The 26,964-nt window shown below is 39.6% G+C and overlaps 1 protein-coding gene across 1 annotated transcript in view; it reads right to left on the minus strand.

The window, feature by feature from the left end:
- Positions 1 to 323: 323 nt before the first annotated feature.
- b3gnt2b (UDP-GlcNAc:betaGal beta-1,3-N-acetylglucosaminyltransferase 2b) overlaps positions 324 to 26,964 on the minus strand; it is a 32,873-nt gene continuing 6,232 nt past the window's right edge. Inside the window, exons 2-3 of the mRNA XM_062429956.1 lie at positions 14,108 to 14,282; positions 324 to 5,628 (exon numbers count right to left, since the gene is read on the minus strand). Coding sequence (XP_062285940.1) covers positions 4,411 to 5,604 — 1,194 coding nt within the window. The 5' untranslated portion in view covers positions 5,605 to 5,628; positions 14,108 to 14,282 and the 3' untranslated portion in view covers positions 324 to 4,410. The remainder of the gene's footprint in view (positions 5,629 to 14,107; positions 14,283 to 26,964) is intronic.

Genomic DNA, 26,964 nt, shown 5'->3' on the forward strand with positions numbered 1-26,964 from the left:
TCAATCGTTGGATAAACTGCTCACAAATCATGTCCGCAGAAAGCCTGTAATCTGCAATAAAGGTCAATAGTAGACATTTTACAGGGTCACATGCCAAAAAAAGTTGTAAATCAGTGGTTCAGAAGCTGACGAAAATAAGAATTAGACAATTTAGTGAGTTTTCACTTCGACCGGACAGTTTAAAGCAGCATTTTAACACAGTTTGTTAAATTTCCTGTTTTATAAAAGCAGCGTTCCCATTCAAACATACATATTATATTCAGAAATAGCTTTCATTAAAAAAAAATGTAAAAAAAGATTAAAAGACGTCACAGGTTTTTTAATTCACATAATTTATTTGTCTTACAATAAAAATGCATTGAACAGTATATACAAAAAACAGCAAAATATAACTTTATTTAATCAAGTCATTCTAGGTAATAAAAAAAAAAAGGGATCACACTTAACATGGTTGAAGGATAGTCTCATACACACATACATTACATACAAACATCAGGCACAGATTTGGTGATCATCTGACTCTAGTGCAGGTGTTGTATAACAGTAACAACGGGTTCTCTGACGTTAACGTGTTAACAGGAGATTTAATGCAGAGATGTACGGTAAAAAAAATTAAAGGTTGTATGTTTGAGTTGATGTCTCATGAAACAAATACAAAAAATAAAAGAAATAACAATTTGTTTGAAGATTTTATCTAATAATAGCCAAATAATTGACCAAATCCTGTTTGTTGGGCAAATTGAGGGATTTTTATGACATGATAACTCCTCAACTCCTCCCCTACTTAGGTTTTATTCAATATTTTGACCCTGGGGTTGAACTGATTCATCACCCTGAAGCTATTGTGACATTTAAAGTCTGTGTAAAGTAAGAATAAATATGTGTTCTGAGTTTGACATATCACAGAAAAGTGTGTTGTTAACCACCCTGCCAAATATATGAAATTAGGCTTCAAAGTTGTGTAAAAGTCTGCCTTTTTTCTCTTCTCCCAAACGCTGTGGGAGTGCCCATCGAGTCCGCTGAAACCCCGCCCCCTACCAAGTGTCACCTATCAAAGTCACCGCCTCTACCAGAAACATGGACGCTAGGTCTGAGAACTACTGTTTCAAAAAATGTTGTTTCTGTAAATGATGATTGTTGAACAAAAAAGCTTTATTAAAAAAACAACAACTCAGCTGCTAGCTCGGCAGCTAACTGGCTAACTGTAGTAGTAGTAGTAGTAGTAGTGTGCGCTGAATGTATTCATACCTACAGCAGCAGGGGCGGGTTTATGCTCCGGTGTGTAACCGTGCTATTGGTAAACGCGGTGGTGATTTTAAGACCCGCCCATTAAATCCAGACACAGAAATCTTGAAACACAGTTTCTGAAGCCTAACTTCACAATTCAAATCTAAATGGTTGAATTGCTTTTTACACCTTTTTTAGAAATACATTTATGACCTATTTAATATTTTTATTAGAAAATGTCACTTTACACGGTCTTTAAATGCATATAAATTATAATAAATAAATAATAATGTTTATATTTTACCCACTGGTTCACAGAAGATCAGACAAAAAAAATACACATATTGGCAACTAAGACCGGAGAAACTATGAAACAAAAAAACACAGTGAACATGTGCATCTAACAGTGAAACAAAAATTTACAAAAATAAAGCGCGGTAACGGCTGAAAGTTTAAATTCAAAATAAAAAAACAAAAAAAAAGGAGGAGGAAGTTGCTTATTAGCCCTAGACCTGGAAAAATACCCCACCCCAACCCCTCTGCCACAAACACACACACACACACACACACAGCCAATCATCAGACAGGAGTACCAATTATAAAAAAATAAGTGATGGTGACTTTTTACGAAGACATGTAAACATTTCAAGTAGCCACAAACTCTGCAGTGACGGAAACAAAACAAAACAAAACCTACAATTCAGGATATGAGGGGTGAACATATTGAGGATAAACGACCCCACAGTGAGACCAATTAAATATTTCTTTAATTAAGTATGTAATTAGCTCCACTCAGCCCTCAGCTCCTATTTCATCTCTCTCTCTCCTTTTCTTAGCGTTTGTTGAATCCCACTCGGAGATAGACTGATACTACCACATGAGCAATTCAAATAGTGTCTATCAGGTGGTAATCCCACAAAAAAACAGTACAAAATTATACTTTTATAACCTTGCTGTGATTGTCTAGATTTAAAAAAAAGTTTTGATGTTGCCATGAGGAGCTTTTTATAAAACAGTGAAAAGCAGAGAAAAGTTTCTGTGAGTGATGATGTGGGGAATCTGAGGAGTCAAAGGCCAACATAATGAACGGATGCTTAAAAATATGTATAAATAAACGAGCCATTGGAGTTACCAGTGTCTGTATAAAGCTCTGAGTCTCACACACTTTAAAGATGTCCTCCCTGACCAGCAGGGGGAGCTCTGACAGAGGAGGAGTAGGAGCGTGAATGATGTAAGTTCAGGTTCAGGGTCAATTTTAAAGTCTGAAACCGACATTCATACGACTTATTTTCAGTGTTGACTTCACGGATCAGGGTCCAGTGACATTCTGAGTGTAAAATACTGAAAAAATCCACTTCTTGAGCTGAAATCAATTACATGAATCAAAGTGGACTGACCCTTAGACCTAGGTAAAGATCTGACATTCAATGTAATACTCTTCCCCGAGCTTTTCCGTCAGGCTCTGAGCTTTCCAAAAACAACAACAACAAAACGTGTAACCAGCATGTGTCACCCTTGATAAGTGTCTGAGACTCACATCCAGCTGAAAAAAGGAACATATTTCTTACAATAACGCAGAGTCAATGCACAGCATTTCTTTCATAAAGTGAGCACAAAGAAGTCACACCAATTTTTTTGTGCTAAAGCGATACAGTAGTGAGCTGAGCATTAACCTTCAAATATATCAAATAATGCTTCCGAAATGAGCCATCCACCATTTTCTCTAAAACCCTTCCCCATCTCCTGAACACGGTCTAGAAAGAAGGTAACAATAAATTCCTGAATATAATGGGAGCCTCTTAAATTAGAGAGAGTTCTTCATGAATTAACATTTTTTTAAATAAAAGAAATACACCATCTCCGATCTTTTCCTCCAAAAAAAAAAGGGATATGTAACATTATGAAATGAAGCCTTGAATGTGATCAGTGAACTTTTCAGAGACAATTTGTCAAGCAACAAAAAGCTTTAGGCGTCTTAACTGTCTGACTGATATCACATTAAAGCAACATTTAACAGTGTCTACCAGACACATGAGGCGAGTAATGATGAGTATTTTAGACAGAAGCGCTACTCTAGCAGCTTGAAATATAATCTCTCTGGGGGAAAAAAGCACTTCAGGTTTTACATGAGCGTTTGTTTTTTTTTTTTTCCTTTTTTTTTTTTTTGTGTAAAAGTGAAAACCTGAAGCGACATTAAGACAGCATTTGGATTTCTCTCCATCCATGTAAGGACCTTACCCAGACCCGCCGGGCTCCTATTCCTCCAGTTTCCTGAAAGCAAAGTGTGTGTTCGCCCCACCCAAAAAACACACCATTTCAAAGCTTTTACAATGATTACAAGTTTTGTCCAAACATAACAGACAGCACAGATAATGCAACAGAGAAACTATAATAAGTATCTGGATTTTTTTTACACTTCTCTCAAGTCTTTATGGAGGAGAAACTGGTTGAGTTTGAGGTGGAGCGAGTCACGTGTAAATACTTTAAGGAGTGTAGATGGGAATAGCAGCACAAACTAAGCCTCCAGCAACAGTTACCAGGATGTGTTCACCAGGAAGCTCCTCTAGAGTTAGCAGCCATAAAATGTATGTCTCACTCTTTGATTTAAGTTCAGATTCTCAACAACTGTTTTTTCCGTCCTCACTGTTAATAACTGACGACACAGCGTCTTTTCCCTTAACCCAAACAACAAACAGAGCCCCAGATGAACACGCCCCAGTCATTAGTCTCCTTATCTCTATAATACAGCATTGAGACGCTCCGTAATGGAGCCGACACACAGTGTTAAAGCATTATAAAGGCCATATAAATAGTTGTGATATAAATATGTGCACGCAAAGACAGACAGACACGGTCACATTGGGTGAAGCTCATTCGACAGACTGTAATGCAGGTTATTAGCTCATCTGTGGAAGTCTGACAGACATCGAGTCAAAATACTATGGTGGCCACTCTGGAAACTGTAGCTAAACGTGATATGAGCGCGTCTTTGTTTTCAGGAGTACATGATGCATCAAGTCGCACCAAGACGAGGCTTCAAGTGACCATTGCAATAACTTAAAGCTGCCAACTTTAAAGTCACGACCCTGTTCAACATTAAATATTTCTAACTTTGACCTTTTGGAACAACCCTCATCTCCAGGGGTCATTTAAGTCCGTCCCACACTGGCTGCTGTGGAGCCATCACTGGCAGTTCAGGTCAGGACTACTGAGCCAGGCCCAGATCTGGATTATCTCCTGCGGGGTCCTCGGGTGAACGAGCATCAAGCTCTTGTAGGCGCATGGGTTCGCCCTGTACTTCTCCTCTATGTTAAATGTCCTGAAGCCTTTGTGCTTCTCTGGAGAAAGCCCGATCTTCCTCATACACATACCTGTGTAGACGTCATCTATCGGGTAGAGCGCCACTTTTCGCGACGCATTATGCAGACGAGCAGCGATGTCACCAGAATAAAGGTACCCGCCTCCTCCTGCGTACGGAGGGTACGCCCCCTTGTACATGCTCTCTGGGATGAAGTATTTGACTTTCTTGTCTCGGTGTGGACCGGCGTTGGTGATCACGTCACCCACGAACAGATCCCTGGCCTTGGACGGCGAGAGGCCCTTGAGGAAGTCCAGGATGCGATACGTGTTGACAAAGACGTCGTCGTCACCTTTGAAGATGAAGCGAGCGCCGGGACAGCGGGTCTGTATCCACTCCAGGAACAGGACTTCTTTGACAGTCAAGTTGAAGAATGAGTCCCTGTAATCCCACTGGATGATGTCTTTGTGGCGTTCGCTCTCGTAGCGCAGCATCTCGGACAGATCCGGGTGGTGATCCCCCGCTGTGGCGTTCCCAAGAAGAAAGATAGTAACCACCGACTGATTGGCCATGACACCCGCCCGTCCCCAGGACTGACGGATGGCCTGACGGCGGTCGAAATGCGGCGCGAGCGATTTAACGGCCAGAAGCAGGAACGGCGGCTCCTTACAGATGTTAGGCTGGTCCACCATGATCGGGTAAGAGCGGCAGCGCATGTAAAGCAGGAAGTCCTTAAAGCGGTTCGGTAGCGAGTTGTAGTCTTTCACCTGAGTGGTAACCCTCAAGTCAGGCTGGCAGGGGTCAGAGGTCATATTGTGATCAGTAAGCCAGTCAGGCAAGTCTGAGACGCTGAAGTTCGCCAGCAGGATTGGATTATTCTTTAAGTCCAGAATCTGCTGCTGGCGGTTCCAGTAAGACGAGCTGAGTACCAGTTTGGTCCAGAACGGTTTGGGAGGAATGACGATCTTGTGACGCCCGTTTTTGTCCTGGCTGCTGTGTCGGGAGATGATGATGAAGAGGAAGACGTTGATCATCATCACTGTCACCCCGAGCTTCAGCCTCCTTCGCATCAGCGCCATGACAGTTCCTGCACCCGTCACCACCTGAACAGAAACAGAGAAGATAAAAAGATGTCAGGGATTGCTCATCACTCCTTTCACTCACAGAATTTCCAAGAAAAAAGGTGAAGGGATGGAAACCAACTTCTAAAGAGATCAATGAAGTGAAACCTGCTACTGAACTGGCTGAATCTCTTCTTTGGAAATGAATATTATTGTGAAAACCGCAGACAGTCAAAAGTAGAGCGTGGCACGCAACGCTTCCGTAAGAGGTGGCTTTACTTTACAGGAAACTCTTTGTGGAGCCACCAAAGAGTTATGTAAGCTGCTCCTCCACTGTCTGCAGTGCAACCTTCTCTCTCCCACATGATTTCAGATTTCAACAGTGAACAGAAATAACCATCACAGTGTAGCTTCTGTATTTTTTAATTTTTTTTAAATTTAAAAAGCACGAGTGAAGTTGTCATCATGTGCATCGCATTCATTCATTGATAGTTTTGATCTTTCTGTTCTGTAGGGCTGCAAACAAATATAACAGACTGGAAATGTCTTTATAGTCAATACAACAATCCTTTCGATCAATGTTAAATTAACTACTGCTAAAACCGTGCCTGTCATAGATCTTTCAAGTAGCTAAACCTTTTAAGAGCTGGTCAGTGTTGACAGGAAGTCCTGATGGAAAGAAAAAATCAATTAATTTTCCAGGGTAATGATCATGCGCTTTCCATTTGAGAGAAAACAAGATACTAATTGCAGTTTTGTTGGAACAGCAGTGGAGTGTGTAACTTCAGCACTTCTCTCTTTGTTAAAGAAGAACTGGTGGAGAAAAGGAAGGAGAAAAAAAAGATGTTTCAACCACAAGACCACCGTGACACGAAGTCACATGAGGGTTTGTTTCCGACAAAGAAGTTCATTTACTGCTGCTAGAGGTTAAAAAAAAAAAAAAACACCCCAAAAATTTAATATGAAGAAGTCTAAATCAACAAACAAATGAAACACTTCCTAATCCTCCGCCATAGTGAACTCTGTGGGAGCGTCTGACGGCCTCTCGTTGAACGTGTGACGTAACTTTAAACTAACAGAGATACTAAGCAGCTGCTGTCTGTGGCCACCAAACACACACGTGTTTATTTTTAACAATTCACAACATAAACTATATGTGCTGCTGCTTTGCATCTGTGCATATGATTACACCATATCTAGCACATATATGTATATACACACACACATAAGGGTGGTGTCAATATTAGGCTGTGTACTTAATACGATTTGCAGATAGGTTTGTACTGTCTTTATGTTTGGTTTTTCAGTTTTAGATCTATAATATTCTGTTAAGTGCTGACACATTAATTCAACAAAAATGTTAATAAAAATATCTTTAGGTTGGTTGGAACAAACAGGAAGTTTTAAAGACATCACTTCGGGGTTTGAAAGGTGGCACAAACTTTTTTTTTTTTCTCTCGAGATTTTTAATATTTTTATAGACTAAAATAACACAGAAATCATTAATCATTATCTTTAGTGTATTTAAATGATTTGAATATACAGTAAAGACAGATCCAAAGCAACATATCCCTACTTCAGAGGATATGCTTGTTAAGAGAGAACATTAATGCATGGAGGCATTAGCGTTACAGTCACTCAATTGATCTCTGTATGGCTCGGTTTTTGCTTGCTGCTCTTAACTGGGGGGGTCAGCGGTCAGGCTCAGCAGCTGAACGTCATCCCAGGTAACTGAACGGGACTCGGGAGGTGAGTCACAACCAGGAATGCCAACATCACACTTGTCTGTCTGGAAATTTGTGCCACGGTGGAAGCAGCTTGGATCATGTAATGTGATATCAGGGCTTTCTATTCACTATCTGATGTTTTCCACTGGACCGTTTATCTGTCTTCTCTTATCCTGCACTCATGTCAGCGCTTAATGGGAAGATATTACGCAAAACAAGAGCTAATGTCCCGCAAGACACGTCAGAAGGGTGTTACTGTCTAAACACACATCCTTGCCTAATAGGGATTCCTGGTAAGAACAGTCTGTAATTGTTTACACCCTTTGCTTGACACTAAGAGAGAAAATCACTGTGGATACTTCACAAATCAGCAACCAGACGACATCATTCAGGTGATCCAGCAGAGTGTTCATGCGCGCACTCACATGACAGATGGTTATCATGCATTGTGAACGCATAAACTCAGATCTGGCCACGATCCAAACGAAACACAATAAAACAATTAGACAATTATCCGCTATAAAAGAGGTTAAGTTAAGTTCATGTTGAGGGTTATTGTGTAATGAAGCATGGTCTCTGAAAAAGGTATCGCAGACATTCGCTCCAACAGCTGCAGTGTCTTGTTATTAATGATGATTTATTGTTTATGTGGCAGAAGATGATTTGAAAAAGAGGCCAAATACTTAAGGATTTATTATCACCTTGGATTAAGCCCCCTCGAGTGGAACCAAAAAAAGAAAAAAAACGAGGACAGCATGTGAGTGGTGGATTCATGCAAACAATACAGCCTTTCAGGAGGGTTTGAGTGTGCTTCAGGTTTCTGCTTTGGCCGGCTTGCACGTCCTCGCTGACAACTTTCTCTCTGCCATGTCTCACTTTCTTCTCTCTGCTTACTGTTAAACGTCTGTATCCTGCCTTCTTCCCCTCGCTCTATCCGGGGCCTCTTATTCCAAGATTTCTTCATCCTTTTTCTTTTTGTATTGTGCTTGCCAGCGAGGTTGCCACACTGCCAGTTTTTCACTTGCACACATGTTTGAGTCATTGCAGAATTTTCATTCAGTTATTTCAAAAAGACCAGTGGTGCTGACCTTTCTTTTAAACACTGAACGACTCTAACCACAAAATCAACCATGACTATTAAAAACTACTTGTTGAACTTTAGTTTGAAAGCCGGGTTCACAATTTTTCAATAGTTATTAGGCGTCCATATGAACACTGGAATAGGTTTTTCTTGCCATAATCATACCTCCTATTCACACAGACTGTTAGGATGAAACATAATGCACTTACAACTGCATTAATAAGTGATTGGGGCCAAAATCAAAAAGCCTCCTTCTGTGCAAAAATGTGTTTAGGTTTGTCTGAAGCTAATACTGCTAATAGCTACACCTTATGGACTACACACAGCTGCTAACAGTGCTCTTTGTGTCTGTGTGTCGGTGCCTCTTTTAGTCAGTAAAATGTTTGTTTTTAAAACTAATCATTGCCACAAGGTACCAAAAATTGGCACAGATTAATTAAATGTGGATAACATGAAGTAACAAGTTCAGTACCCCACCCTAGTATGCAAATTAATCTGGAAAACCAACATGCGCAACTTGTCTTAGTGGTTAACTTGATTAATGGTTACCTGTTGAAATCCCTACCTGAGGGCAACAAATTATTCACTTCTTATCCCAAACTGTCAAATGTACCCACAGCCATGATGACAATGCCAGTGGTGTCTGCTACCACAACGCCTTTATTTTCTGAGGAGGTTAAGGAGAGCCAACTTCCCCCGGAAACTGTTGCTCAACTTTTACAGATGTACCACAGAGGGCATCCTAACACACTGCCTGACAGTTTGGTACTGCAGCTGCACCAAAGCTGTCAAAAACAAAGCCCTGCAGAGTGTTATAAGAACAGCACAGAGCACTGAGTTGCTGTCACTTGAACACCTCCGTAAACACTCGCTGTGTGAGAAGGGCTAAAAAAGGTCCTCAGAGACGCCACTCATCCTGGACATAACCTCTTTAAGCTACAACAAACTACAAAATAGCTTCTTCCCAACTACCATAAACCCTCTGAGCTCTGACAATAAGCTATGTCCATAATGTGCAATACACTCTTCACAATATGTGCAATAACAATGCTGCTGGATACTTGTGCAATAACAATCTGTGCTACTGAGCCTGGCATCATTACCATATTGTGATTTGTTGTCTTTATTCTTTATTTGTACTGTATTTATCTATTTATTTAGTTATGTGTTTGTATTGGTGTTTTAAATGCACTTCTGGGGTTGCCACATAAGTAATTTCGTTGTGCCATACAATGACAACGGAGTGCTTAAATCTTGAATCTAATCACTCTCATTTTAGTCTAGCTTTTTATTTTCTCTCTTTCTATTTTTCTGTACTTTGTTTTATTTTTTATTATTTTTCTAAAAAAAAGAAAAAGAAAAAAAGGTTGTTTTAATGTTTCCAATTTTTTCAATAATTGGGTTTTATTTATTTATTAATTGAATGTTTTATGCTTCCAGTTCTTACTGTTAAATGTTTTTATGTAAAGCATACCGAGTTGCCCCTAGTTATGAAATATATAAATAAAGCTGCCTTGCCTTGCCTAATGTTCAGCATGTTGAGTTTGCTTGTTGGCTAATTAGCATGCAACACAAAAGGACAGCTGACAATGATAAGAATGTAATTAGTTTTGCAGGTGATGTTAAAGAGTCACCATCATTATTACAATTAATCCAGAAGCAGAGGACATGAATGTATGTACAACATTTCATGTCAATCCATTCAAATCAATACTTGTTGAGATGTTTCAGTCTGCACCAAAGTAGTGGAGCAACACTGCGTGAACATGTCAAGCCTGCTGCTTTGCAGTGAAAAATCACAGACTTTGATAATGATCATGATGTAAACAGGAAAGAGAGATAAAGAGAGATGTAGAGAACTAAAGAAAGGAAACAACACAAAATGAAAAATGTAGAGATAGTGTGAAGGACACACACACACAAAATACAAAAATGAAAGTGAGAAAAGTGAATTTTTATTCTGGTAATGAGGAAACTCTCCTTGACATGTAACATGGATAAGTGACTGACTTCCCTCCTCTGCACCGTATCTGTATCGTGTTGCTCTCTCCGCCTCCTAGCAACAACTCTGCACTGCTGCTCCTCCTGTTTGCTCTCTTTCCTTAACCCCATACTCACTACGCTACTTTACCTTCCCTCCTCCCCCTTTTTTCCTCTCCTCCTTCTCCTCATCCTCTACTGTCTGTTTTCTTCTGTCCTCCCCTTTGTTATCTTAAATTTTGCTCATATTTACGTGTAAACAGAGAGACAAAAGACAAGTGGCAGCAACACAGGATGACAACATAATCCTGAAGGTATATCAGTGTTATATTACTAACAAAAAGACAAGCAGAGGCTTGGAGTTTCCTCCTTGGACATCCTGCGTTCTCTTCCCATATTTTTCTAAATGATAATTTCCTTCCTGTCCTCAGCATCGCCATACAAACAAAAAAGACTTCTGGGAAATGAGTGGGTGGGGCAAGGACGGGAGGAGGGGGTTTCTAAAGAAGAAAGCTGAACAACATGTTGATGAGGCAGAAGCAGCTTCCGGATGTCTAATTTACCATCAACAGTCCAAGGCTTAACACACACCTTCCTGGACCATCTGTGGCTGGTTAGAAAACATTTATTTAAGCTGTAATGATGCTCTGATCAGTGGATCTGATTCTGGCATCTACATATATGTTTACATTGACTAGAATAATTTGACTACCAGCCTACAGTCTAAGATGTTTACATATTCCAGTCAGACTCCTGTTTTAATGCCACAAAAGAGAGCAGATTTACACCCCAATGAGGCCTCTTTACGTACATTTTAAAGTGCAAACTCAGTTTTGTTCGGTGGTTCACTCTTGTGGTTATCTTTATGCAAATTTTTGCAAAAAACAAAAGTGTTGCATTTAAATGTTCTTTTTGCAGATGTACATGAGAACACATTAAAATGCAGAACACACACGCACAGTTAGAAAGTAGCTGCACAGGAAGCACAGCATGGTTGTACTTAATAATAGTATCAAACCATCGTAGACAGATAGAGTGGTGCGTCTTCTCCGGCGAACATCTGGCTGGATTTCTGAGTTTTAGGTTTTTTTTGTATACTGATATGCATGAAAGTGATACAGTATGAGATGTTCAGATATAGGGGAAATAAAAAGACCGGGAACAGGGAGATATCTTTTGAAAATCAATATCACAGTATACTGTAACATATACCTCGACATACACACACATACACTTGCCTTTATATCCTTGTTATATCCCTCGTTTAACCTTTACCATCACAACTTAATGACTAAACCAAACCCTGACCCTTAACTCAACCTAAACCTAATTATAACCATTACCTTAAAACCAAATGTTAACCTTCATATTCCTCTTTGAAGTTTTTGCGATCGGCCAAAATGTCCTCACAACGCTGGTGGCTCCCAACTTGTGCTCCCAACAACTCCTGGGATGTTTTGGGTATTTAGTGACATTAATTTAACAAGCATTCGGTGACAGGTTGCAGCTAACTTCAGGGTTAACTCCCCCCATCACTATGACTCAGCTGCTGGTAAACAAATCTTGCAAACTGGTGAACAAGGCTCTTTGGGGGGTTTCATTTTTATTTATATGTATGTTTACTGTTAAATTCACTGCTAACATGACTCACTACAATAGTCAGCGTCCGACTCCTTCACACACACACACACACACACACACACACACACACACACACACACACACACACACACACACACACACACACACACACACACACACACACACACACACACACACACACACACACACACACACACACACACACACACACACACACACACACACACACACACACACACACACACACACACACACACACACACACACACACACACACAGCGGCTAATCGATTTGGTGCTACGTTTCAACAGTATTACATTTGGCTTTGATTTGTTCTGTATAGCACTGCAAAGTATTCTGTACCAGCCTTTTAACCACCTGCATCAACACCCCCCCCCCCTCCCCAGCTGACATTTCTCCAACATTTTAGTGGTTGTTATCCATCGCCTAAAACTGATAATTGGACCAATGCTGACTCGACATACGAGGAGAACTCACACTCTCAGTGGTTCTCTACTGAAGTGAGTGTTTTTTCGTCATTGCTGACTAACTCTGACTGTGATGTTTGCTTGGGTTTTGTTAATCAGAAAATTCTTAATATGTGAAGTCAGTGAAAATGATGGCTGTGTAAACATAGAGAACATTAGTTAGACTGAGACGGTACCACAAATCGCAGATGTCAATTCTAATTCACTCAAGTCTCAAACAGGAAACACACACTGTGGACTTCTCATAAACAAAAGATTTTGTTTACTCTCAGAGTTACTCACTGAAACACACTTTCAATATGTTGAACTAAACCAAACGTGCTGACTTTTAACAGCAGTTTAAACTCTGGATTGCTTACATCCTTGTTTACTAGCTTGCAGCCTTTTCTCTGCCTTTGCTGGCACGATGATACACTTCTTGGTGTTTTATCAACACCATCAGAGACCAGGTAGTGGAGTAGATTGACGGCGTTTCGTGACATGTGTTGTAACTTCAGATTAACAGAGATACTGAGCAGCAGCTGTGTCTGACATTCTGTCATCACACACATTTATTTTTAACGATTCACAACACAAACCTAAGTGTTGCATGCAAATGTGTATGTTTGGCTAGCCAGTAGTTATATCTATAATAATCAGTTTGATGAATATAACAACACACAGTTATATATAGTATAACTGTTTTAAGCAGTGCAGATGTTTGTCATCTACATGTATGCAATCTCTGCTGACGAAAAAAAGAATAACTCTGCAAACAAAATAGGCAGTAAAGTCCTTATTTCCCCCTTAGTGTTGTAACTGGTTTGGGAGTGTTTGATATTTTTTGATCAGCAGGTTAATAAGGTACTAATTTATGCAGTTATGTTCATTTTAGCATGCAGTTTTAGCATGCCACTGGTACTTCAGCTACAGCAGCAGTCCATGAATGTGGATATAACAAGATTAAAAAGTGTATTTCTGAGGTAATTTAAAGTGAACCTTCTCCTCTTTTAGTACCAGAATAAATTCACAGAGCAACAAAAAAGATGTTAAGACAGAATAAACCAGCTGATATTTGTTTGTCTTAAAACCTACGAGCAGTTTCATATTTATCAACGGTGTATTCTGGATCCTAGTAACATCAATGGGCCAGATGGACAATGATGCTGTTTGCAGTTTAATTGATTGGTACAGGAAACAGGTTTGTATCATATTGATTAGATCTGGCAATAATCTTAATAGACAGTGCCAGGCTGTGTTTGGCCACTGTGGCGTCCACCTGATAAAAGGTTCAATGAGGTGAAACATCCCACCTGTGAGGGGGGTTGGGGTGTTTGACAGTAGAAAACAATGGCAGTAACAGGTCATTGTGTGTGTCCTTGTGTGTATTTAAATTTAAGAAGGGAGTTAAATGAGTTTCTAGTAGTAATAAAATACTTTTTAGGATGAAATTGTATGTCTTAATCTGATGTGACTTCTACCTCTCTCTCAGTGTGTGTGTGTGTGTGTTTCTTCCACCAACTCTTTCAAAAAAAGAGTGTGCCACTTAAACATCATGCTACATGTATGCCAGGCATGTTTCTGAAAGTGTGTGTGTATGTGTGTGTGTGTGTGTGTGTGTGTGTGTGTCTGTGTGTGTGTGTGGGCACAAAGAGCGATCTTACCTGTGCAGGTGAGTGGGCCTCCGCGCCGCTCGTGTGCTTGTTCTCTTTGTGTCTCCCGTCGGCACTCTTACCCCATACTTAGCCACGCCCTGGTGGGAACAAGGACCAATGGGGAGAAGGGATCAGGAAGGGAGGAAGCTGACAGGGGGAGGAGGAGGAAGGGTGGGGGTTGCACCTGAAAACAGAAGAAAGAAATCGTGTGTAAATAGCTGTGAGCAGCATTGCCTGACGAAAATAACTAGACAAATATTACCACACATTCTAACACCCTGTTTCTGTTATTCAGTACAAGCTGAAAAGCTGAGTGCCTATTCCTTTTAAATCTAACAAATGGGAACAAAGAAGAACACTGGAAAAGCTAGTAAACTGATCAAAAACTGAGCAGGAAGTAGAGTGTGTGAATTCCCTATTTTTTATTAAGATAAGTGGACTGTGCAACTCTGGATATTTTTCTGGCTGATGATGAAGCTGCAACACAATATGAATAACAGCTCAGCATAAAAGTTTATCTACAGGAGAGGTTTAATATTTTATCATCAGAATTTAAGCTTTGCATTACATTAAGTACAAAATGCAAAGCTTTCATTGTTAGGAAAAAAAAGTCTTTATATCAAATTACGTACAGTGGACATAAATCAAACTAAACTCGCACTAATTAACCTACATTTATCCCTTTTCCCCATATGTTGTGTAATGGAGTCATGGCTCAGTGTGACTATCCCGCCAAAAAGAGAGAGAAAAATGCCATGATGTTAATAGAGCGGAGCGGTGAAGTTGTGAGCTGTGTGTGGAGAGGACGACAATATAAAGAAAGCAATCACGAGCTGATGTCAGCTTGAGTTTAAAGTAGAAAAAACGTTGGAAACAGAGAGTTGAGAGCAGTCAAAACGTATTACTTATACACACATTTACCTCATTTTTTCAAACTTTGTCTACATTAAATATAAACATCTGACAATAAAAAGTGTAATAGTTTCCCTTTAAATATATCATGTCACTGCCAAAACTGAAGACTGGTTATGTAAGTTCATGTAAACACACTGACTGACGGCTAAGCACACAGAGCCACGGTGAGAATAAAAGACAAAATGTCAATGTTTTAGCACACGAGGAACATTCAAGACAGAAGACAGACGCTGACCCTACATGTAGAGGAAAAATGTGAGGAATTACTGCTTTTTAAACCAGACGACCCAGACAAAGTCACAGACGTCTTTCCCACCACAGAAACAAACGGGTGGTCTAATAGCTGTTTTCAGGGATTTTCATGAGCTTGCAGACATTTGTGCTCGTACATGTAATCCTTCCTCCTCAGGCTTATGTTTGAGCTTCTCATACTCATACTGTAAACATGCTGCTTGGACGTCCGCTGTGCTCCAGATCCACCAAGCTGAGCGTTCTCAATGTACGACCCGGCACCACGGTTCTCTGCAGTTTCCTGTGAAGCACGTCTAAAAGGCACTGCCGCCATTACTCGGAAGTGTGTGTATATAATAGCCGATAACACTAACATTACCGGTGGAGGACGAGGTTAACTCTAAAGTCAGGGTCACATCTTGTATCTGCCATTCAGATCTAAGCTTAAATACTGCATGTCTCAAGCTGTAGCTCAGACTATTTGTGATAACTTCTCTTTTTCTCACATTAAATTTTATGGGCTGGGAAGTTGAAAATAAAAACAGGAGGTCTGCAGAGACCTTTTGGTACTTTCGTAGACTTTGAAACCATACTCAAGAGTTTGGAAAACTACTATGTGTCAGAGTTGCCCGCTTGTGATCCAAATCAAAACAGGATGCATTTTAATGTTCAGAGCAAACAGCGTGAAAGCCAAATGCAGAAGGAAAAAAACCAACAACAACAAAAACCATTAGTGCGGTACACACCATTCCTGTAAACTCCTATGTACAGTTTGTTTTTTTAAGCCTGACAGCACACCAACTATGAATACAGAGCCAGTCATAAGTTACGACACACCTTCTCATTCACTTTAATGAGAAAAAGTGTGGGTCCAAACTCTTTACTGGTGCTTTATGTCTTAAGCTAACACTACTGCCTGCTGTCTACAGACTGTAAAATGAAAATGATTAATAATAAAAAGTGAGGGGTAATAAAACAGGCAGGGTTTGCACCATATGAGCACCAAATGCCTGTAGGGTTGGTGTTTTTGGTGCACATTTCAAAACAACTATAATCCTTAGCTTGTGTGACGAAGTTGCTCTTGTGGAAAGCTCAATTTAATACACACGGCTGGGTTTTTGTTAATCATTAATCCACAGGTTGTGCTCGTTTAGATACGGGGGGGGGGGGGCATCAGCAGATAACAAATACATATCACCTCTCAGCGCAGTAATGTACTAACTGAAATTAGAGATTACCCAAAGAAAGCATGAGCAGAAGAGTTAATCAGCTGTTGAATGTGTGTATGGTTTCTGGATGTCCTCAGTGAGACTGATCTCATTATGACCTGTGTGTGCACTCTGCTTTTCTCCTCCTTTCTTACTCCTGTTTCATTCAAAAAAAAAGAAAGAAGAAAGTACCTCTTCACTTGACAGTCTGTTTAAAATTTCCCATTTTTCCTTCCTGGTTTCTATTCTTCAATTCTAATTTAAAATAACATGTAGTGGAGCTGCTTTAACTCATTTTAAAATAGCTTTTTAATGCTAATGATTGAAGAAGACACCAAAGAATCCCCTCCATCCTTAAACACACTTTATTAACAATGTTTTAAACCTTAAGAAGGGCGATTATCTCATGCAGGTCTGAGGCCTGAAAGTTATAGTCATATTTATTTTTCAATTGACTTAACAGAGCAACATTTGCATGTAAAAATAAGCGTTTTATCTTTTGTACTGCCACAAAGAATTCGAGCTTGAGGTTTCCTTACATTTGAAATAATTTTCTGGGTCTTTGTAACTATCAAGTATAAACGTGTCAGATACACACAATCATTTTTTAATGGGAAGTAAGATTCAGGTTTAAGGTCACGTTGAATGGCTTTTCTGTTTAGCAGCCGAGAACAAAACTAATGAAGCTGCACTGATTAGCGCAACCTGCTTTTCTGTTAGACAAACTCCAATGCCAACGCTCAGAATTAGTGAGGCGTTTCATTTCCAGTCACTGTATGCAAAAAGGTCATAAAAGTGTGAGAGTACACATCCGACACTGACCGGTTAATATCTGTGTGTGGAGTAAAATTTGTGGTTCACTCTTCATGAGCACAGAGCAGAGCAATAAACCTTTATCCCCCATAGTAACTAATGTGAATGAAGTCATCAGGTCACAAAATGTGAAGCTGATTCATGTTTATAGTGCTGACTGCTGCGTGTGTGTTTTGGTGTGTGTGTATATCTGGTGTGTGTGTGTGTGTGTGTGTGAGATAACAAATGAGAAGGCATGTCGCTCATCAGGGGTCAGATGCATAATAAAACTGTATATTCATGATGAAAACTGAGTGCACACATTTTTTTAAATCAGCTTTATGAAAGTGTGTACACATATTTTTTTTTTTTTTTTTATAAATCTATAAGTCGTTGTGGAACTGGAGCCTCAGTTTTACTCCTATATTATCCATAAATAGATGAAAATCTAAATTAAAATAAATATCAAATGAATCACACAAAAAACTAATTAAAATTAGGTTTCTAAATGTGTCTTTGACTTATATTTTACAAATCACACTATCAGTGCAGCTGGTTGCCAACCAAAACAAACAATATTTTACTAAAATGTGGCATCTCTCACCTATTTCATCACAACACCCTCATATCGCTTTAGAGAAGCATGTGTACACCTGTTCTGAAGAAAGTCATGTGTTCACATCCTGTGTTCATATATACCAGTATATGTGTGTGGGAAATGCTTCGTTTTTTTGTGTTTACAGTTTATGCATCTGGCCCCTGGTCTTGGCCAATGTTCAACGCTATACTGATAGACAGGGAGGAAGAAAAAAGATATAATGGATGGCTGGCCAATCAGAGAGGCACATTTATAGTATCTGGGTGAGCCTATGTGTGGTATCTCTGTTCCACTGACTAAAACCATTAGGGCTGGGTATCAAAACTTGGCTCTGAATCAGAAAAGATGTCAATTTCCAGTTTTCCTTCCAGTTATTGGACAATATAACAAAATCATAGGTCGCATTTTTAAAGTCATATTCTCCGATCTGGTGACATTCTCAGTGTGGAAAAGAAGCAAAAAAACAAGGCAGATTAAACATGTCTGCTTGAAATACTGTCAGACTTTAATATACAGGAGAAATGATTGGTCTTGTCACAGATAGTCCAAAACTAAAAAGATATTTAGCTTACAATCACATAAGACAAAGAAAAGAAGCCACAATTAACGTTAAGATCAGGGTTTCCCCCCCGAGGTTTCTGGAGGGTTTAGGTGCTGTTGTTGTGTAGGTGGGGGGGGATTCACTGCCAGCAGAGAGCAGAGGCGGAGTTGTGCTGCCATCTCAGCCAGCAGCCAAGTTCACAAGACAGGTGTTTGGATAAATTACTCTTATTGGCTTTTTAGTTGTGAAGGTTTTATTGCACTTTCAGTAACAAATGTCAAGTTATCTTTCACTTTATCTGGTTTACTGTCTCCACCTATCTGCTAGTGTGAACATAAATGACAGTAAAGACTCTGAACATAGTTAGTTTTTTCTATTAATTTGGCTTAGACGCTGTGAAGAAAAAAAAACACACCCGGGCGCTACACTTAAGTGTTATGATGGTTTGGAAAACCCTGGAAAGAATATATTTTTTTGTATTTTTGCTTGAATAACAACTAATCGACTATTTGCAGCTCTGAAGACAATTGTTGTCCGTCACCCTGATCAAGAATAGACATTTTACTATTCTTTGAAAATACATCTTGAAGTCCTTTATCTCTTTTACCTTGAAGGCATTTATCTGTGTTTTAACTTTTAATTGCTGCACAGCTTATTTTATGACTCCTACGCATTATGTGAAACACTCTGAATAGCCTTTGTGTAATGCATTGTGCTTTATTAAATAAACCTGCCCCGCCTATATATTCGTCTCATTCCTGTGATGCAATTTGTTGCACACACGGTCCGTTCTCCACCCGTGTAGCTTACAACTACTGGAGATATTTTCGAGCAGTACTTGACCCGCGTCAGAAAAGCACAAGAGGATGTTACGGCATGAGGGAATGTGGGCCTAATGGCGACATGGTGTGAAAAGAGAGTGCCATAAATAGCCTGTGGGCTGCAATCAGGCGAGATGTTGTCTGAGCTGGTGTGTGCACACCAAATATCTACAGTCAACACGAGTATTCGCACTGAGCTAAAAGGCATGACCTAAATTATTACTGTTAGCCACACACCCGTGGGCTTGACTGATGGTTTGTGGTTTTTGAAAACGGCTGTTTGTGGTATCTTTATTAGTCAGCAAACTACAAAACAGATCTAGTACCGTTAATGTATAACAATGTACAGGGCCCGCTCAACCAATTAAGCGCGTCTTTAGGGTCACTGTGGTCACCAGAGGGCCTCCAAAAGTGCTTGATATGTTACAACATTGGTAAACTGAAGCCTAAGTATCCAAGAATGCATTTCACACCAACAATAGCAGATATTAAGATGTTGTCAGTAATTTTTGCTCTAAATGTCCACGTAAAGTGCAAATTAATACCAGACCACTCTTGAGTTTGATACCTTTTAAAGATTAAAAACCATAGAGGGGCTAACATTGATACTTTGTAAGCGACACAGCTACAATTAATAAAATTGCTAATGGATGTGTTAGATTTACAGTAGGCGTGTGAATGATGTAGCATTTAGTATTGGCAGTGTTGAGGTGGGGGTGGGGGCCAAATTAAATACTGCTTTGGTCCCATGAAAGCTTTGGCCCTGACAATCGATTACCTTAAAAAAATCTGCACTTAAAATCTGACACTCCACCGACACTGAAGGATCTTATTTGTAGAAAGACTACATTTTTACTCCCTCACCGTCATAATTTATTAGATACATTTTGCTAATTGTTTAAGGGTTGTTTATTGATCCCTGTGGAGACCAGGTTAGCTATGACTCAGCATGCATGCAGCTTATTTTTCTCACACTGCATTAAAACCACAAAAGGCCTAAACCAGAGTCTATTTGGTGGTAAACCGAGACCGTCGTGCATCAGAGTTCAATGGACGGCTTTCACGACAGCCGAAATGAGCGGCACCAACTGGGAAAAATGGTTGGTTAGGTGTAAAAGCACCCTGAGTCACAGACTTCTGCCACAGCTAGACCTCATACCATCTTACACAGAAATACATAAATAAATAAATAATAAATATATATAATAAATAAATAAATAAAATCAAGGTTATAACTCAATAAAAAAAGGCAAAATTATGATGGTGCGAACTCTGTTCCACCTCACTACATAAAAGAAACATTACAGTGACATTTAGACCTACATTAGCCCAGTGCGACAAAAAATACAGCCCTCTAATTTATACCTCTCTTAACAGTAAATACTGTAAAAGGGGGTATTTTAGGCAGTGCACTTACGCAAAGAGCTTTAAAAAAAAAAAGAAAGAAAAAAAAAGTGGTTTATTGAAACAAGTAGCATCATATTCACAGTGATTTGTGTATGCAACTTGAGAACAAGGAACACAGTTAATACCATGCCAGGTGGAATAAGAATAGAAATAAACAGCAAAATAAAAATATTTTAAAGCTATAAGAGGTGTAGAAATGTATTGTATTGGGAATTTTGTTTTTATTTTGGCTGGAAAATTTGGATCTATGAATATAGAATTTGGACAAAATTATAAGAAAATTTGTCAAATAAATAAAATAAAATACTACATGCTGACATTACTGTATTATTCCCTAAGTAAAAAGAAGTGGGGGGGTAGATATGATCAGAATAGCCATACAGTGTGTGACCAAGACGCTTTGACACAGAGAGCTCCGGCAACGTGACGTTATCCGGCAAGGCGCTGCTGCGTTGGCCGCTCACGTACTGTACGTGCAAGCTCACATTCCTGGTGGATTATTTTGTAATGTGGACACTGTGTTTCTGTACTGTGTTTACCTCGCAATTGTTGCTACGAAAGATAAAATAGTTGCCACCTCGATAACTTTCCAGAGTTGTAAAAATCAGTCAGTGCAGTGTTTTCACATCTGATAAGACTTTAAGGATAAAAGTGTAGCTCTAACTGGACTTCTTGGGTGGCATTTCATTTTCTCATCGATACTTTAAACAACACACACACTTACATTATTTTAAGGCCGGACTGTTTTCTGTGTGAATGCAGTCTACTTCCTATATTAGCACTGGACATACAGTACCAGTATATAGTTTGGACACACCTTCTTATCTCCTTTAATGAAGAAACTTTTGACTGGTACTGTAAACTGTGAGGTGCACAATTGTCCAGTATAAATGTTCTAACTTGGATTACTGGGCTGAAACGATGGTGGAATAAAGGGAAGTTTACATGAGCTGATAATAGTCCTTCCCCGCACACACACACACACACTTAAAATAGAAAGGAATTTCTTATTATCAACAAATCCTTGTCACTCAAACTCGGCACGCTAAGGTCAACTGTCAGCATGGTGAGATCTGGTCACTCACACTCAACGTAATCTAAACTGAAAGATGTGTGTGTGTGTGCGTGCGTGTGTGTCACCGTCCATAACGATGCTCAGTTAATGCATTACACAAACATGCTGAGTTTAAACCTAGCACATGACTCATAGTGTGACCTGATGAGCGAAGACACTGTGAGCATATGTAAGGCTGCTAAATTAAATCATGTACTTTATGTTGTAAGATGTGTAGAGTGGTGGGATAAAAACAAAAAAAAGGCAAGATTATAATTCAAAGCAAGCCGCACCGTTACAACCATGAATGTCTTACAGAAAATATGTTTGTGTTCTCATTATTCCATCTTATCACTTATGTCAGTGATTGACAAAAAACATGATAATTAAAAAGGCAATCAGATCATCTATCTAGGACAATCTATATCGGATCTGTGGGACAAAGTACCGACGATTGCTCTACCTAACACTGTGTCTTAAATCACATACTTCTGTTAGTACACTGTGTACACTATGTACTTACTTGTGTAGTGCACCGATTTCGACATGTTAGTGTTGTCTCAAATCAAACACTGCTTTCACGCACTGTTACCAGAAATGACAATTAGCTAGTGCCAAGTCATCACACACTGCTAAATTTACCCAATAAACCAAATGATGGCTTATATGTGACAATGGTATAGTGGTGCTTAGTGCAAAAAACACATGTATAATGTGGCGATGTTCACAGTAGTTTCCAGGTTGAAAAGTGGTCCCTCCCCTTCTGCTACGGAGCCAAGATGGCGACCGTTGAGGGCGAGAAGTGTCCATAGTTCCAAACACAATTTTTTGACTGTTTTGAGTGCATCAACCAGGTACTCATAGTGCACTGCATTTTTCCATACTTGTCAATTTGAAGGCACTTATGCACTCAAAATATTAAGTGTAAGTACAGAAGTACGCAATTTGAGACAGCAGCAAAGTGTGGTAAATTTAATTGTATAAATAACTCATTTTGTGTACTTTTTGGGATGATGATGCAACTACCAAGAAGAAAAAAAAAAAAAAAAAGACTTCTGGCTTCTCTCCTGTTGGACGTTGAATTTCCACATTTATTAATTTTATGCATTAAAAAGATAGACTGACATAAAGCATGCACAAGAGCTGTGGTTGAGGTTTTGTGCAGTCTAGCAGTGGAAAATGGCAAATTGCAGCTAATGACAGCAGTTATTACTAGAAGGCAAATAGATGGGGATTTTTTTCTTCTTCTTCTAAACCAGAGAAACACAGTCTCCGGGTATTACAGAGTACATCCTCTCACAAAGATCGGGCCACAAGAAAACATCAAACTGATAGCCAGTAAGATAGGATGAGGCAGTCTAGGAAATGTGTGCTAGTTAGGGAAAAGGGACACACATACAGAGCGGCTGTGTTTACAGTAATAATGCAACTAATGCTAATGCAGTGAGGAAGGCAACAGTCTCATTAAGCTGTTTATGTGATGTATTTGGACAAAGCCCAGGGATAAAAATCGAATGAAAGAATTTCTTGATTTTAAGCAGTGAAAGAAACAGACCACTGGTTTTCTTTTTAGCTCTCCAGTAAAACATTCAGTGCTTCTTTGGTTTTTCTGATAATCTGAAAAATGCCTACTCACCACGTAACCTAGCACACTTGCCCTTCTTCTGTCATGACACTGAGCTGCAAACATGACCGTATTTCAAAACATGACCCTGAACTCTGTGAAATGTCTAATAGGGTTTAGCTTGTGACTATCAAAGTAATAAAATTAAGTACCTAATATTGGGCTGTGATTAATCTCAATTAAGAGCAAAATCACATGAAGATAATCACGTTATAATGTTCCATGTGCATTAAGTGCATGTGGGTAATTACGTAAAGAAGAGGCCAGAGCTTTGGATAACCTCACATTACCCCTCTTTTCTTTTTTATGCAACTCCTTAAAGAAACAGGCCTGCAAATACTGTAAAAGTAGAGCCACTCACTATCTAAGAACTAAGGCATAGACCTTGGATTAAGACTGGCAAAAATGGACTGTATACAAGAGAAAAGACAAGATGAGTCTTCAGCAGACATGAAAGGAAAGGGACAAAAGTTGTAAAAAGTTGGATTATGCTTTTGAAAGAATAATTATAAAGAAAATAACTAAAAAGAAAATTCAGAAGTAGAGCCATATGGGAACAAGATCAGAAAGTCTGATTATATCTGTGCAAACATCACAGAACTGGACTATCCAGCCTTACGTCTCTGATTATGAAACATAAACTGCTAAAAAAGTATGTTACATATCCTCAGGGACAGCGGGCTGGAAGAAGGAGTCGAGCAGAGAAAGAGGAAGGGGGCAACCGATGCTGAGATGTGTAGCTACAAATAGATAAATGACGTTTTTCACTTCTTTCTCAATGTATTTCTGTGCATCAGTGAATCTAGTTTAAACTCTGAACTTGTGTTATATCAGTCTTCTTTTAGGTCACTCTAAGGCAATGTGTGTTGGTGTAAAATTGTCTGGTGGCGAGCTAGTTCTTCGAAGGCTGTGTTATCTCCTTGTGTGTCCTGGTGCGTAGCGACAGCTCACAACTCTCCAAAGTCCAAACAATCATATCCTGTTGCCGAAGCACTGAAACCTGCCTCATTAACCAAACTGCCAAACATTTAACAGAAACAAAGCACAAAACCCCAACAACCTCCAAGGGAACGGCATCCGTGACATATTTTGGCTGTCACATGGCACGTTTCCACTACGAGAACTTGACAACCTGTATCCTGCTGCTCCCCATAACAGGAACTATTACAAATCTGTAAGGCTGTGGTACCAGACTCAGCCTTGCGCTTCCGATGTGTTTTATAAACCAGAACATTTTGGATATGTGCTATCATCAAAAAGGCAACACAGGGACAAACATGGTCATTTTTAGGCACAGTTTGGTGGGAAAGATAACAGATAACATAATAAATAAGCAGCTCCATCACTGATTTTTTTTTCACATTTACACTGTATAACTTTTAAAGATCAGTACCATTAAAGTTAACAGGAGGGTCCCACCAATATTTAAGGTTGACAGAATGGAGCTGAAAAGACCACCAGACCAGCTCCAGCCCAGTTTAAGGCTGCAACTAGCAAGTACTTTTTAATGTGTTGATTACTTTTGGTTTTACAATGTCAGAAAATGAGGTAAAGACCTATTTTGGCACAGTTAAAAATGTCTTGATATAAGTCCCTTTAAATCCAGACAATGATACATATCACAATATAGCACATTTCCTGTTAATTCAAAGGATAATGGAGTTTGCATGTTCTCCGGGTGACTGCATTAGTTTTATTTGGGTGCTTCGGCGTCATCCCACAGACCAAAAACATGTAGGTTAGGTTAATTGGTCACTCTAAATGAATGGCCGTAGGTGTGAATGTGAGTGTGACTGGTTGGTTTCACTATATGTCGGCCCTGTGATGGACTGTCTGGCGACCTGACCAGGGTGAACCCCCGCCTCTCGCCCAATGTCAACTGGGATTGGCTTCAGCCTAGCCTGTGACCCTCTAGAGGATAAGCAGTATAGCAAATGAATGAATCAATTAATAAAAACCGTCTCTGGTCCGTGCTTTCCCAGCATGTGTGGAGGGGCAACCCCGTCCTCACTGAACCACAGGAAGTGGAATAGTTCAACCACGAATGACGGAAAAACGCCACACGAACTCCCACAGTGAGTGAAATAAAACTAGTGCATTTCCTGTCTACTCATTCTGTGAGTCTGCTGGGAAGCAAATGGACTATGACCAAGAAGTGAAAGTTAAGTGGACTCAACAGACATAATAGCATTAAGTAGGCAAACAGAAGAGAGAGATAAGCATTAGTGATAATGTGTCTCTCAAAGTGAGACGACACAAACCAGTGACATGTTTTTCATTGTTTCGAGTCTTTTTTAGCACACTGGAACTGAATGTAACAATCACTATTAGGTGTGACTGCTCAGTAGCCACTTTTATACATAGTTCACCAAAAAGAAGCACAAGAAAACTAACCTAAAACCACCTGAGCAACAGTTTCACATGCTGAAGACCAGACAGAGCAAATAGCCTTTGAAACAAGCAAGAAAGCGTCTGCAGGACAGTCCTCGCAGAGCATCTGTGTATATGTGTGTTCGATTTCAGGTTGTCATCGGCCACCATAGTATTTGCCACCAAATATTTTTTAAAAAGGACCACTCCGGTGATCCTTTCACAATGCACATTGACCGTGTGAACCGTCTCACATGGAGGCTCTGACACAGAGGAGCACCAAACAGTGGATGCAAAGAGACAATTTTTCCATCCTGCATGGCAGCTAGCAGATTGTCAGCATGGCTGGCCCATAGACTATAAAAATAAGCCGTGTAGCCGTGGTGTTTCCAGTTTAACAGCAGATTGCAGACGGCAGGTGTGTTTGTGTACTCTGAAAGGTTTTACAGTGTGGATATAAAGCTACAGAGCTGACAGACTGTTAGCCTAGCATTCTGATCCTATGTAAAAGTATGGATGAGATTATATGTTCGCAGGCATCTGAAGATAGAAACAGGAGGGGAGCAGGGGGAGTTAACATATAATTAGAACAGTTGTGATTAAAATTAAAATGAAAATAGTTCCCTTTCAAATCAAACAACCCAAGATATGAGTGGAAAAGCATTGTTTATGCTTTGTTTTGACCCAGTCTTGTTTAAGCAATCGTTTCCCCCATTGGTTTCCATTCATGAAATTCATCTGGCAGAGACCTGAATCTTTCTCAACATAGCTAATACATCCAAATTGAAAAAAACATCCACACTGGATCAACTACAGCATCACACTCTTGAAAGAGACATTTTGTAGACACAGCTGGAGGAGCTGGAGCAAGGAATGCATATCTCCTTCATTGCAATTACCTTCCAGATAAAAGATTGTTTTATGAGAAAAGTTGCAATTACCAAAATAACTGTTTGTGAAAATGACCGGCACTAACAGAAGGTGTGAGCAGATGTTAGCTATTAAGCTTAAACATGCAAAACCACTAGTATGGTCCTTTAAACATGAGTCTTTTTAAGTTTATGTTCACTTTTTCAAATCCAATGTGCTCCAGTACTCAATCACTTAGATACATGTTCTTCCTATTGCCATTAATGCCTCTAAAAAGAGTTCAAACCCCCTGATGTATTTGCAGCAGACAGGAGCTACAGCTGACTGCAACATAATGGAAGAGGATTGTCCATGCAGCACTGTGAACTCTTTTTAATGTTTCAGGAAACAGTGGGAGCGAAGTAGATTCATGGCAGCAGCTTATTCTGACTAGGG

Source organism: Scomber scombrus, chromosome 12 (assembly GCF_963691925.1).
Source record: "Scomber scombrus chromosome 12, fScoSco1.1, whole genome shotgun sequence".
In the NCBI taxonomy this organism is placed as follows: domain Eukaryota; kingdom Metazoa; phylum Chordata; class Actinopteri; order Scombriformes; family Scombridae; genus Scomber; species Scomber scombrus.